The sequence below is a fragment of the Nicotiana tomentosiformis genome, chromosome 3, assembly GCF_000390325.3.
Source record: "Nicotiana tomentosiformis chromosome 3, ASM39032v3, whole genome shotgun sequence".
Classification (NCBI taxonomy): Eukaryota; Viridiplantae; Streptophyta; class Magnoliopsida; order Solanales; family Solanaceae; genus Nicotiana; species Nicotiana tomentosiformis.
The window spans coordinates 147870283-147883127 of NC_090814.1; the positions used below are offsets into that span (position 1 = coordinate 147870283).

General features: G+C 34.9%; 2 protein-coding genes across 3 annotated transcripts; one reads left to right on the forward strand and one right to left on the reverse strand.

Moving 5' to 3' along the window:
• Positions 1 to 2206: 2206 nt before the first annotated feature.
• On the forward strand, positions 2207 to 6632 carry LOC104095351 (phospholipase D alpha 4). The gene is made up of 4 exons (XM_009601472.4): positions 2207 to 2402; positions 3060 to 3620; positions 4434 to 5625; positions 6009 to 6632. Exons 1-4 carry the CDS (start codon positions 2211 to 2213, stop codon positions 6440 to 6442), a joined length of 2379 nt encoding a protein of 792 aa, XP_009599767.2. The 5' UTR covers positions 2207 to 2210; the 3' UTR covers positions 6443 to 6632.
• Positions 6508 to 10667, reverse strand: LOC104095352 (thioredoxin-like 2, chloroplastic). Of its 2 annotated transcripts, none has more exons than XM_009601474.4 (4): positions 10245 to 10667; positions 9634 to 9813; positions 8022 to 8186; positions 6508 to 6940 (listed from the first exon to the last, which is right to left on the reverse strand). In XM_009601474.4, exons 1-4 carry the CDS (start codon positions 10410 to 10412, stop codon positions 6851 to 6853), a joined length of 603 nt encoding a protein of 200 aa, XP_009599769.1. In that variant the 5' UTR covers positions 10413 to 10667; the 3' UTR covers positions 6508 to 6850. The 2 variants fall into 2 exon arrangements, with proteins under 2 accessions (XP_009599769.1, XP_009599768.1); XM_009601473.4 differs by having other exon boundaries at positions 6882 to 7313; positions 10245 to 10642.
• Positions 10668 to 12845: the final 2178 nt, after the last annotated feature.

Here is a 12845-nt window from a genome sequence, read left to right on the forward strand (position 1 = left end):
CAGTGAAGTGTAGTTTAGGATACTTTCGTAATTATAGTCAAATTATTATGCTATATAAGATGTACGTATAGTATAGTATAGTATAGTATATATATATATATATATATATATATATATATATATATATATATAAGTTATATTCGATATTAAATATTGAATATTAAAATTTCGGATGTTAAATAAAATTTAGGTCATAATTCTATAATAAAATTTACAAGGCATTGTCTTAGATATTTTTTTTAAAATCCTTTTGTCTCTAATATTTATTTAATTTTAAAAAAAATCTGTTGGGCCTATTTAACCCGCGGGCCGGAACCGTTTAGCCCGGGACCAAACGGTCACGGTCCCGGGCCGGTCCCTACAAAAAGAACGTTTAGCCCGGAACCGTTTGGCCCGTTTAATTTGGGATCGAGACCATTTGGACCGGCCCACTTGACCCGTTTAGGCTCGAGACCGGCCCACTTGCCACCCTTATAATACTCCATGTTGCCTAATGGTCGTTTACTTATGAGGATTAGAAAGATAATCTGGATATAAAGTTCAAGATTATTTTATCTCGTTTAGATGAACTCTTCGATAGAATTAATACCAAATTATTTTATACAACTCCTCTAGTGTTATTTTATAGTGGATTCTATTAGCGGGATAAACAATCTATGTTTACCTTTTCTTCCTTCTTAGTTACTTTAAAATAAGGGTAAAATTGTAAAAATAATTTTATCCAATTACTTAAAACCAAACACATGCTTTTCACTGTACATTGTATATCCTATTTTCGATGCAATGAACAAAAAGGTCGTAAAAAAATGCATTTAATAATCTAAGATTATTAATCCAAGTATGACAATCGTTGAATTATAATCTGGCATAACTTTGTCTAAGAACCAAAAGGCACCAACCCGCAGCCTGCCTTGGGGGGGGGGGGGTGGGGGTGGAAAACTAAATCATTGGCAGTTACAGATTATAATTATTAGCACTACTATTTTTCTGTAAAATATGTGTCTGAGGTGGGAAAAAAAAATTCTCTAGATTCAGGAGTTTGGTACTTTGGTTACCTCCAAGTTTCCAACAATAGAATAAAGAAAGTTGGGCAAAGATCCGTTGGTGTTAAGGGATCAGCCTCTAGTTAATTACTTAATTATTATGACATTTAGCAGTACCTAACTTCTTTTTCCTCTTTCTCTAGAAATGGAGGAATACTAATAATTCGTTTAGATCCTGTAAAACAGAATGATAGATACCCTTAAACTAAGAATATGTTGTTTCTTCGAAAAAAGTAAGCAAAATAGACAATATGGAGTGCATTAATCCAACGTGCCAAACATTAGACGCGCAAAAAATTAGTATCTTATTCAATGAATTTTAAAAAACAATTAACGAAAAGAAAGAAAGAATTCGTCTACCAAAATACATGCCAATCTGTTGAGACAAGGTGGTGTACTTCAACCATAATTGATAATACTTACCATTTTCTCTGACTACATTTATCCAGGTTTATTCAAGATATAATTAATTGTACCCTCTTTAATATTTTATGCTTATAAATGAGATGGTCACCAACTTATTATAGTATCGGAGCAGACAAAGTTTTTGAGTTCAAAGTGTCAACGCCGCCTATTACCAAAAAGACTAGGCCTTCACGTGAGGGAGGAAAAGGGCACACCCGATGCACTAAGTTCCCGTAATACGCGGGGTTTTGCGAAAGGGCCGAACCAAAAAAGTTTACTGTACGCAGCCTTATTCTGCATTTCTGCAAGATACTGTTTCCCGTGACCTCCTGATTACATGGCAGCAACTGTACCAATTATGCCAAGGTTCCCCTTCCTTGGAGGGAGTGTATTGAAAATATAATTAAGAAGTAAATAAAAGTATGCTTCGATTAATAGTTTAAGCTTTTAGATAAGATGATCACAATTCAATAAAAAAATCCAATTTATTAGTGCAACCTATTCCTAAGCGAGTGCCACATATAACACAAAAATGGCAAAATGTGGGATAAGGAAAACTTCAGCTTAAAGTAGAAACTAAAAGTGAAATTGAAGGTTGCCTTTAAGTCTTAAAATGTACATGTTTTTAAGTTTTGTCCACTTCCAACGGCTCATTTTGCATTCCAAGTTTCCACACATATCTTCATTTACAAAACATATACATAGCTGTCTTTGAATTAAAATAACAAACTTACCTACCTTTATATATCAACATACATACTAATGTGTATACCCTTGACAAATCAAAGAAAATTCTGTATGTTCTCTGATCTTTCCCTCCCAAAATATAGTCAACCAAATATCATCAAGCCTGTGAACAACTGCAAAATGGAGGGCAAATACAAATTTTTTCATGGAACACTTGAAGTCTCTATTTTCCGTGCCACATCTCACAAGTCATCCATTCCCTTTAAGGTAAGTGATTCAATGCAAGCACAGATTTTTTCTTGCAATAACAATCTTTTTTGATAACGAGAAATTCCCGAGAACCAATTAGTGTACACTATGAAACTTAGTGGATAAATAGCTTGTCCTTGTATCCTTTATCCTTACAACAACAACAACATATCCAGTATAATCTCACATAGTGGGGTCTGGGGAGAGTAGTGCGTACTCAGACCTTACCCCTTCCTTATGGAGGTAGATATGTTGTTTCCAATAGACCCTAGGCTCAAGATATCCTTTATCCTTATCCGCTTAAATACTAGTAGAATTTAATTTATGATATGGTCGAACTCATGATATGCGCCTCAGAGGCGGATCCAAGAGAACAAGATTTAAGCTCTATGCGTTCAACTTTTAAGGTTATTAGCACTGAACCCATTGTGATTTTAAAGTCACGGGTTCATATCGACTACTATTTGTTATAATTTTTGTAATTTTTTACACTTAAGTTTATATTCCGCAACGTAAATACTAGGCTCAGATGAACCCGTCAGCAATACGCTGCATCCACCTTTGGTGTGCCTAATCCTGCATCACGCGCTATGCTCTTACCGTTAGATCAAAGCCATTGGGCTACAATAACAATCAGTTTTTAAGGCCTAAAATCCTCTCTTGGTTTTTTTGCAGTGTATTTCAGCAAATGGAAAACCTGCATATGTGACAATCAAGATTGATAACAAGACAGTAGCAAAAACAACACAAGAACGTGATCGTGTTTGGAACCAAACCTTTCAAATCCTCTGTGCTCATTCTCCCAATACAACCATTACCATTACTCTAAAGACAAAGTGCACCACTTTAGGAAAATTCACAGTTCATTCTCATAAGCTCTTAAATGAAGCAAGTTTAGTTGAGGGATTCTTCCCACTTTCAACTGAAAACAAGAAGCCAAAGAAGAAACTGAAATTGCAATTCATTTTGTGGTTCAAGCCAGCAGAATATGAACCAAGTTGGGGAAGAATACTAGAGAATGGTACATTCACAGGATTCAAAAACTCAACATTTCTTCAAAGATCAAACTGCAGTGTGACTCTTTATCAAGATGCACATCACCAACATACATTTCAACCACCATTTCAACATTCCAAGAGATCCAAAAACTTGTGGGAGGATATATACAGAGCCATTGAGGGTGCAAAGCATTTGATTTATATTGCAGGCTGGTCTTTCAATCCTAATTTGGCGCTGGTAAGGGGAAAAACTACCATCATTTCTATTTTTGTTAGGGTCTAATTTAAGTCTTAGAGCATGGGTTGAGGTGAATTCATACTCCTTTTCCTAAACCATATATAATAATGTGATATTTTTTAAAATTACTTAAATATATTTGCATGCACCCAATGCTTAAAGTTTCCTATAGTGCAATAATTATTGGGTGCACCTCTAAGAGTGAAATTGGCGGTTCAAATCACACTTCGAATGGTCTTATTTTCGGCACGGTGTATAAATATATAAATAAAAATCACTAAATTTTAAAAAGAACATAATTTTGAATCTATAATCTCAAAAGTATAGTGAGTTCATGGTAAGAGACTAGAGTTAAACACGTCAAATGCAAATTTCTGGATTCACTTCATACAATAGTGCACCCATCCTCTTAAAATCCTGAATCCGCCTCTGAATTTTTTGTTGCATAGTTTTATGCATCACGTTGTTGAATTGTGCGATCATCTCATCTTAAAATTTGAACTATTAGAGATATCATAGCTTATTTACTTAATTATGTTTTCAACACTACCTTCACGTGGGGGCCTGATTCTTTTTAGTGGGTCAAACACATCGAAATTCTTTTTGATAATATGTGGAAGTGAGACTCGAACCTAGGGTCTCTGCCGGCTCTGATACCATGTCGAATTGTGTACTCATCTCATTTAAAAGTTTAAGATATTAGAAAAATACACTTTTATTTACTTAATTATGTCTTCAACAAAGCTATCATCATTTCTGTTTCTGTTGCATAATTTTATGCGTATGTTGGAAACTAATGGCTTCTCTTTTCAGGTCCGTGATCCCAGTACAGAAATTATGCATGCAAAAGGAGTAAAGCTAGGCGAATTACTTAAGCGCAAAGCAGAGGAAGGTGTGGCTGTGAGGATCATGCTTTGGGACGACGAAACATCCTTACCAATAATCAAGAACAAAGGAGTAATGAGAACACACGACGAAGATTCTTTAGCCTATTTCAGAGACACAAAAGTAGTATGCAAATTAGTTCCCAGATTACACCACAAATTGCCCTCATTCTTTGCACACCATCAGAAAGCAATAACAGTAGATTCAAGAAGTCATCTATCTTCAACTAGCCGAGAAATCACTAGCTTTATCGGTGGTTTAGATCTTTGTGATGGCCGCTATGATACAGAAGAACATTCCTTGTTTAAAACTCTCAACACAGAATCACATTGCTACGATTTCTATCAAACGAGTCTATCTGGTGCAAGCCTACACAAAGGAGGACCGAGAGAACCATGGCACGATGCTCATGCTCGTGTCACAGGACAAGCAGCTATGGATATACTCAACAATTTTGAACAAAGATGGAATAAGCAAATTGGCCCTTCTTTGCTCATTCCTATAAGATCCATTCCAGAACTAAGCAATCAGCCAAACATGGCTTCTACTGATCGCGATTGGAACGTTCAAGTCTTTCGTTCAATTGATCATGTCTCAGCTTGCCCATTGCCAATGAACATGCCAATTGAAAGAAGTATACATGAAGCTTATGTTGAAGCAATAAGGCGGGCTGATAAATTTATTTACATAGAAAATCAGTATTTCATCGGCGGATGTCACCTTTGGGAGCAAGATCAACATTGTGGCTGTAGAAATTTAATTCCAATAGAGATTGCACTAAAAGTTGCTAACAAAATCAAAGCTAAGGAGCGATTCGCTGTGTACATTGTGATACCAATGTGGCCTGAAGGATTGCCAGAGAGTGATTCAGTTCAAGATATATTGCACTGGACTAGAGAAACAATGAAAATGATGTATAAATTTATAGGTGAAGCAATTAAAGAAAGTGGTGAACCAGGGCATCCTAGAGATTACTTGAATTTCTTCTGCCTTGCAAACAGAGAAGAAGAGTTCAAGGGAGAGTTTGTTCCTCCTTATTCTCCACATCCTGAATCACAGTATTGGAAAGCTCAAAAGAGAAGGAGATTCATGGTTTATGTCCACTCTAAGCTAATGATAGGTATGAAAATCTTCCTCCGCTCGAGTTAATTTTCACATCTGGTTTATATTCATTGTACTTTATCTACTATAACAGTAAAGTCACAGAACTATTTTTTGTCATATTAAAATAACTTAACTTTACTCACTATAATATTAAAGTCATTAAACTTACCTGCTATAATAGTAAAATCACAAAGTTACTTTGTCACATTAAAGTAACTGAAATTTACCAAGTATAACGACAAATCCTATACATCAAGATGGTAAAGTTGTGTGACATTATTGTTTTCGGTGAGTTAAAGTTCAGTAACTATACGTGAAGTTAACTCTCATCTACTCGTGTTGCTTAACGTTTAGACTAATAAAGCTGAGATGTTTACAACTCTTTCTCTAAATTTTCAGTGGATGATACCTACTTATTAATTGGTTCTGCTAACATAAACCAAAGATCCATGGATGGGCAACGAGACACAGAGATTGCAATAGGATGCTATCAGTCGAAAAGTGAAGAAGGTGACATAGATCAAAGGGACGTTCATGCATATCGTATGTCATTGTGGTATGAGCATACAGCAAAAGCAGAACAAGCATTCCAAGAGCCTCAAAGCTTAGAATGCATGCAGAAAATCCGTTCTATCGGAGACCAAATGTGGAAGATTTATGATCAAGATGAAGTAGAAGATATGAAGGGTGTTCATTTGGTAACCTACCCTGTGAATGTGACTGCAGAAGGTCATGTAATGGATCTTATTGAGAGAAATGGTCATTTTCCAGATACAGAAGCACTAATAAAAGGGAAGAGATCAAAAGTTTTAGCACCTACAATTACTACATAGTTGGAATATAACATGAGTTAGAAGCTTGGAGCCCTTTGAGCAGTGATTCTGTATATGCTGAATAGTAGTAGAGAAGGCTTTATTATATGTTCATTTGATTGTAAAATTACAAAGAGGAGAAAAAAACAGTTACTTGTGACTACTGACAATATCAATATAATAAAAATATGAAAGGGAAAAAAAAAAACAATAGCAATATGTGCAATTCAGTTCTAACAAAATACCATCTTAAGAGTCGAATTTTTACTGCCACTCATAGTTAAGCCTCAGGCTTCCACCTTCATGAATTCTCTGAAATCATACTCAGATTCAGTACTTAACTATTTTCTGCAAATTTCCACCCATTTGCTTTTCACTTATATAAATGGTGTGCCAAAGATAGTTACAAAACCCAAATACCTTCCAGCATTAACAGTCGCGAATAGTCAAAAGCACATAGTGAATGCAATAGGCTCTAATGTTCTTGCCATTTCCATCGACTTCAAATTGAATAAAATCCTGAAACACTCATACAAAACACATCTGATAGTGATTTTGTTTTGAACTTTTCACCATAACGTCACGTGAGATAGATTACAGCAATGGCAAAAAAAAAGAATGCTTTGTACAAAGAACGATGTGCAGCTTTCTAGCATATTATAGAAGAAAAGCTGTGAGTGTGACACAGCCCATAGCAGTCTGCAGTAAGGGTTTGAAAGAAAATATAGTACACACATTTGTTTATTTATACTTCGAAGACGATTTTGACTGTCCATCATTGTCATATGCAGAAACTTCACAGAAGTTGAGAATCACCAGTGCCTTTCAGTGTACTCTCATTTGCATTAGCTGGGTTATTATAATTTGCAATTGCATCCTTTAGTTTCTGGAGCTGCATTATATTTCAAGTTTTAATTCTTTCAAAGGAGAACTGATTAAAAGGTCAAAACATGAGTAGTAAAAGACATGCTTAGACTGTTATGAAAATCTTCTTCCCTAGAAATAAGCAAAAAAGTTCAGGACACCACATTATCAGTTAAGAAATTTCATTTACCAAAGAAATCCAACAATGGAGTTTCAACTACAGCAATGAGATAAACAATTGGACAGTGTCTAATCAGTACATTGCTGTGCAGATTAACCAGAAACAAGCTATTCCCAAGGAATACCGAAGAGGAAGCACAACCATTATCTTAATCCAAAATATACAAATCCTAATTGATTTGATGTCAAGGGGCCTAAACTTAGACGGAAAGATACAGGAAGGGTTGCTTACAGAGAGATGAGGGAAGGGATTGCTTTTTGACAAGAGCAGTTATCCAACAAATATCATAATTGTGGGTCCATAAAAGATTTAAATAACAATTCCTTTAGGTGGCCCATGAATACATAGGTGTTATCAGTAGTTCATTTCTTGGTTTTATTTAGAAAGATATATCAACTATTTCTTCTCAATGCCTCAAAAATAAAAAGGTTCTCTAATTTCCACCAAGTTACCATCTAAGCTGAGCATCATTCCATGAGTTGAAGAGTAAAAGGTAGCACAAAATGATAATAAGATAACAATAAAAACACACTGATATGCACTTCATGATCCTACCTTTGCGAGAGAACAGGAAAAGGAATCCAACAGACCGTCAGCGCCTCTGTAGAAATGGAAATATGGAAGGACTTTTACATTTAGGCTTTTGCACAAGGGCTTGTTCTCATCAAAGTTCACCTTAAGGAAAAAGATTTCTGGGTGTTTTTCAGCAATCGTGCAGACCTGGCCATTGAAAAACAAATAAGCAAACCAGTTATCTATTAGGATATTTTGGACGGCAAAAGCTTGTTTGGCATCTGCTAGGAGGTGTGTAAAACTGTTTAAGGAAAGATGGGTGACCCAGAATTTAAAAAGGCAAAAGTAAATATAAAACTGCAATAACAGTCAGCATAAGCATGGTAATTCAGACTTACGAACCAAAAGACATAAAGGAAACAAAAGAAATTATTAGAAACTTAATGAAGCCAAACCAGATTAATGCGTAAATTAAGAATATACAATGATTGTGTAAGTTGAAATTAAATAAAAGGAAATTAGCCCAATATCGAACAATAGGACATAGCTAATGCTGATAGCCATAAAAGAAAGATGTAAGACCAAAGTAAAATTCCAACAACCTACCACACATTCATTAGCAACGACAACTATGCGCCTCAAATAATGGGGTTATATGTACAATCAGAGTATCAGACAAATAATAACTAATGTTCCAAAATGAATGCACCCCTCTCTTCAACCTTCGGTAAATAAAGAAGCTCCAAGTCCAGCAATTTTACTTGCAATTACATGAATAGGAACAGATTCTTATAGAAAATCGGACAAAGATTTCCAATCTCAAAAAGGGAAATCAAGAGCTTCCAAGGCCTGCAACTCTGCATGCAACCAAAATGACTGTACAACTGAGGTTGATGGCGAATAACTGCTTATAAATGACAAAAATGATTAGGAATTTATGCAAGGGAAAAATTGAAATGACCAACTAATGCAGCAGCAACGACCCCAAAAATATGAAATAAAAAGTACACGTTTTTTTAATCAGTAAAAAATTTCATTAATAAGCACCAAGTCGGTGTTAAAAGATTATGAACACGCAATGCCTATGATTCAACCCGATCATCTATAAGTTTGTTCAACTATCTATACAGCATGTTATTTTCTTTTTACACCTAGAGCATGAAATAAAAAGATACTTAATCTGTTTTCTTCATCCCTCTCACTAATTTGGGAGCATTCTCCTACTTCTTTTATTCCATATGCTGCAAAAAATTCAAAATGGCTCAGGAAATATAATGTACTTGTGCACATAATATGAAAGAAAAGAAACTTCCCCCGATTAAAAGGGCTTCCGAGAGACTATAAAATTTGAGAATGTCAACAAAGAGTAGAGCCACTTTTACATGAAAATTAAGCTAAAATTTCTGTTTCCAAAAAGCTATATTAAAAATGCTTAAAGAGATTGATTATGCAAGTTTGAAGCAATTATTACTTTTTTACCAGAAGTTTTCATTCCTTTCTTAGACCGATCTGCTAAAGAACACAAACCACAGGAATGGAGAAACGAAAGTGATTACTTTTGTTTACATCTTCCAAAAAATATTTGTAACAACGATGCATTCTGTGGTCTAGAAAAACCAATGGTTCATTACTCAGGGAAAGCTTAAATACTCACCTTGGGGAACAACGCACGACAAGAGGCACACCATGTGCCATAAAATTCAACAATCACTAATCTATCTCCAGCTTGACTTAAAGCATCTAAAAATTGTTGAGTTGAATGGATGTCAACCATATTTGAGGCATTCTTTTCCCACCATTTTGGTTGATCAGTTTCAGCAGCAGTTGCATGTACCTGATGTCCAGAAAAAGAACACTGTTACTTGACATTGTAAGTAAAAACCAGCAATGGTTCATATAAGGAAAAAGTGTAATTAAGGGAACAGATGGACCCTATAGACTTGGTCTAAATTGGGATGAATTAAAATTGGAAACCCAGTTCAAACTTTGTATCTCTTTAAAGGAATAAGCTAAAGTTTATCTGTATTATAACTCAGTCTGTAGCATCGTCGTTTCAATAGTCTAGGTAATTCGAAGTTAATTAACTGTAGGTAAAGGCGGATCCAAAATTTAAACTTGATTGCTTCAATCTTTAAAATTCTTAACACTAAACTCACTATGCATCTAAAATAATGGGTTCAAAGTCTAATAATTGTTGAAATTTTGTCATTTTTCACATAAATTACCCAGAAATTAATATATGAAAGTAAGACATCCAGAAATTACCTTGAAAAGAAGCAAACGTTTGTTGGGGGCATAATCAGAAGGATTTACAAAATGGGAAGAGTGAACCCTTCTTTTCCATGAGTTCAATTTAAAGGGCAGTGAATTTGAAGGAAGAGAAAAGGGGGAAAAGGGACAAACTTTAAGTGAATACAGAGAGTAGCCTTGCATACTCCGTTGTAAAATAACATATGTACAGAATTAGAAGTGGAATTGAAGGAAGCAGTAGCCTAAACCCAAAATTCCAAACTCTGAAAATCGACAATGGTATATGTTTTGGATATAGGAACAGTGACAGAAAAGTAGTTGAAGTCTGGATTTATGCTACCGTCGCTATCCTTGTTGCGAGCTTCTTGACCCAACAATCGCCAGTAATTTGCCAAAGTGCTTTTGCTCACGGTCACGGGTATGGGCTCTCGACCAACCAACCCGATTCTAGTAAGAAATTATATATATATATATATATATATATATATATATATATATATATATATATATATATAATTTATGTATATGACTAGAAAAATTAAATAATAAACAAGACCGGTTATTTGTGTAAAAATATGAAAATAAATGGATTACTTGATTTCCTTCTTTAATCTATTTTTATTGCTTAGGAGGAGAGAGTCCAATAGAAGTGTCCTTAACGCTTGGAAACAAATAGTTGGACTAGAAGATTATATACAAATGTACTCTTTTTTTTCATGATAATAGTGTCTGGACCACTTTACTCGCACCTCGATGGTTCTATTAATATATGTTACTAGTGTTCGAATCACCTTACGTGCACCTCAACTATTTTATTAGTATATGTTATCTCCCGTCAACACAAGTATCGAGTAACGCTGCACATTAAAACTTAAACAAAAGGAAAAAATCACGTCATATTTTTTGAGATGTGAACTTGAGACTTCACAGTAAATATTTGTTATTGACCCAAAAGATGAGTATTGTTCCTTTAGTTGAGGATCATAAAGAATGTTGTATAAACAACACAAAGGCGCATAATTTGGTGGTGAATATGCAAAGAACTCAAAATACATTGGAACAATGAAAGTTTTGTTTTAGAGCCTATTTGTTCATTGTTTTAATTTTGGGGTGCACTTACATATCAACGGAACGGAGCAATGTGTTAAGCGCGCTAGATCCCCGAGAAGTGCTCGAAAAAAGACCGGCTTTACTGGTTATACTTACAATTGAAAAGATAACTGAGAATATTTATTTGGCAAAATGCAGGCACTTGAACTATCGCCAAATCTCTCTTACACACTTTCTGTGAACGAAAATAATATTACACATTTAACATTTTAAAAGTGTGTCTCATACACACCTTCTTTGACCAGGACCCAACATGTGTAAAACACCGAGACATATGCGTGTCTATCAGATAAAAATATTATCTAAATACTTATTTATGCCACGTGCCACCAAATCCCTCATCTTCCCCACCCTTCTCTGTCTCTCTCTTCGTTTGTTTCGCCAGCCAAACTCCCCCTCCATACCATATTCAAGAATCTTATTTTTTCCTCCATCTCTTCCTATCTTCACCACATTTACTTGCCATTTCTAATATCAATTTTGGCCTTTCTACGGACAATCTACAATTACTTCGTCAAATTTGAGTTTATTAACCCATTAGTTACTATCTAACAGTTAAAGTAAATATGGAACTAATGTCATACATTTTACCAAATTGATCAAGAGCATCAACAACCCGGTTGTCATTTTTCTTTTTTTTCTTCCATTCCTTGTGATCCTCTCCTGCAAATCCATCAATGTCGGTGCTGCTATCCTTGTTTTCTATGATTTCTTTTTGTATAGTATCTAAAATCTAGGAAGAGGGATGCACAAGCATGAAAAAGTAGAAATTAAAATTTTAGATATTTAGGTGAAAGGAGCAGGAAGATATCGAGGGATATAAGGAGGAAGAGATTGTTAAAATTGAAAATTAAATCACCAATTTATTTGTTGGTATGCAATTTAGTGAGCCATGGCTTATTAGCTTTTGATGCCTTTTATTTCTTTATCGGATTAAATCACTTGGGCTCCTAATTTTTGGGTTGAATTGTGTGTGCTGATTTTTCTAGTTGTCCATAGAGGGCGAGATGGAGGGGAAAGAGATGGGGTTGAAGAAGACGAGGTTATGTGTGTAACTTTAGATATTTTTTTATGCTAATGACACGTGTCATGGCCTTATTGGTGCGTGACATTACCCATATTTTGGTAAAGTGGTCAAAAAAAAAGTAGTGTGAATTAGACACACTTTTAAAAGGTTAAGTGTGTAATATTATTTTCGCCCACAGAAAGTGTGTAACCGAGATTTAATTCATAGTTCAAGTGCCAACTTATGTATTTTGCCTATTTATTTAGAAGTAGCTTTTAAATAGTTGATTTGGCCATACAATGAACTATCTGTTATGAAAATAATTATATTGTGGATATCCATTTATTACTCTGTTATAGATAATCTTCCTGAAGAAGATTATCCATTTAGTACTCTGTTGAAATTTATCTACAAACAGTTGATGCAGGTAGATTGTAAGCAGCTCAATGAAATGATTTGCAGCAACTTCTTATTAAACATGCAGGTTGCAAGCAGCTCAT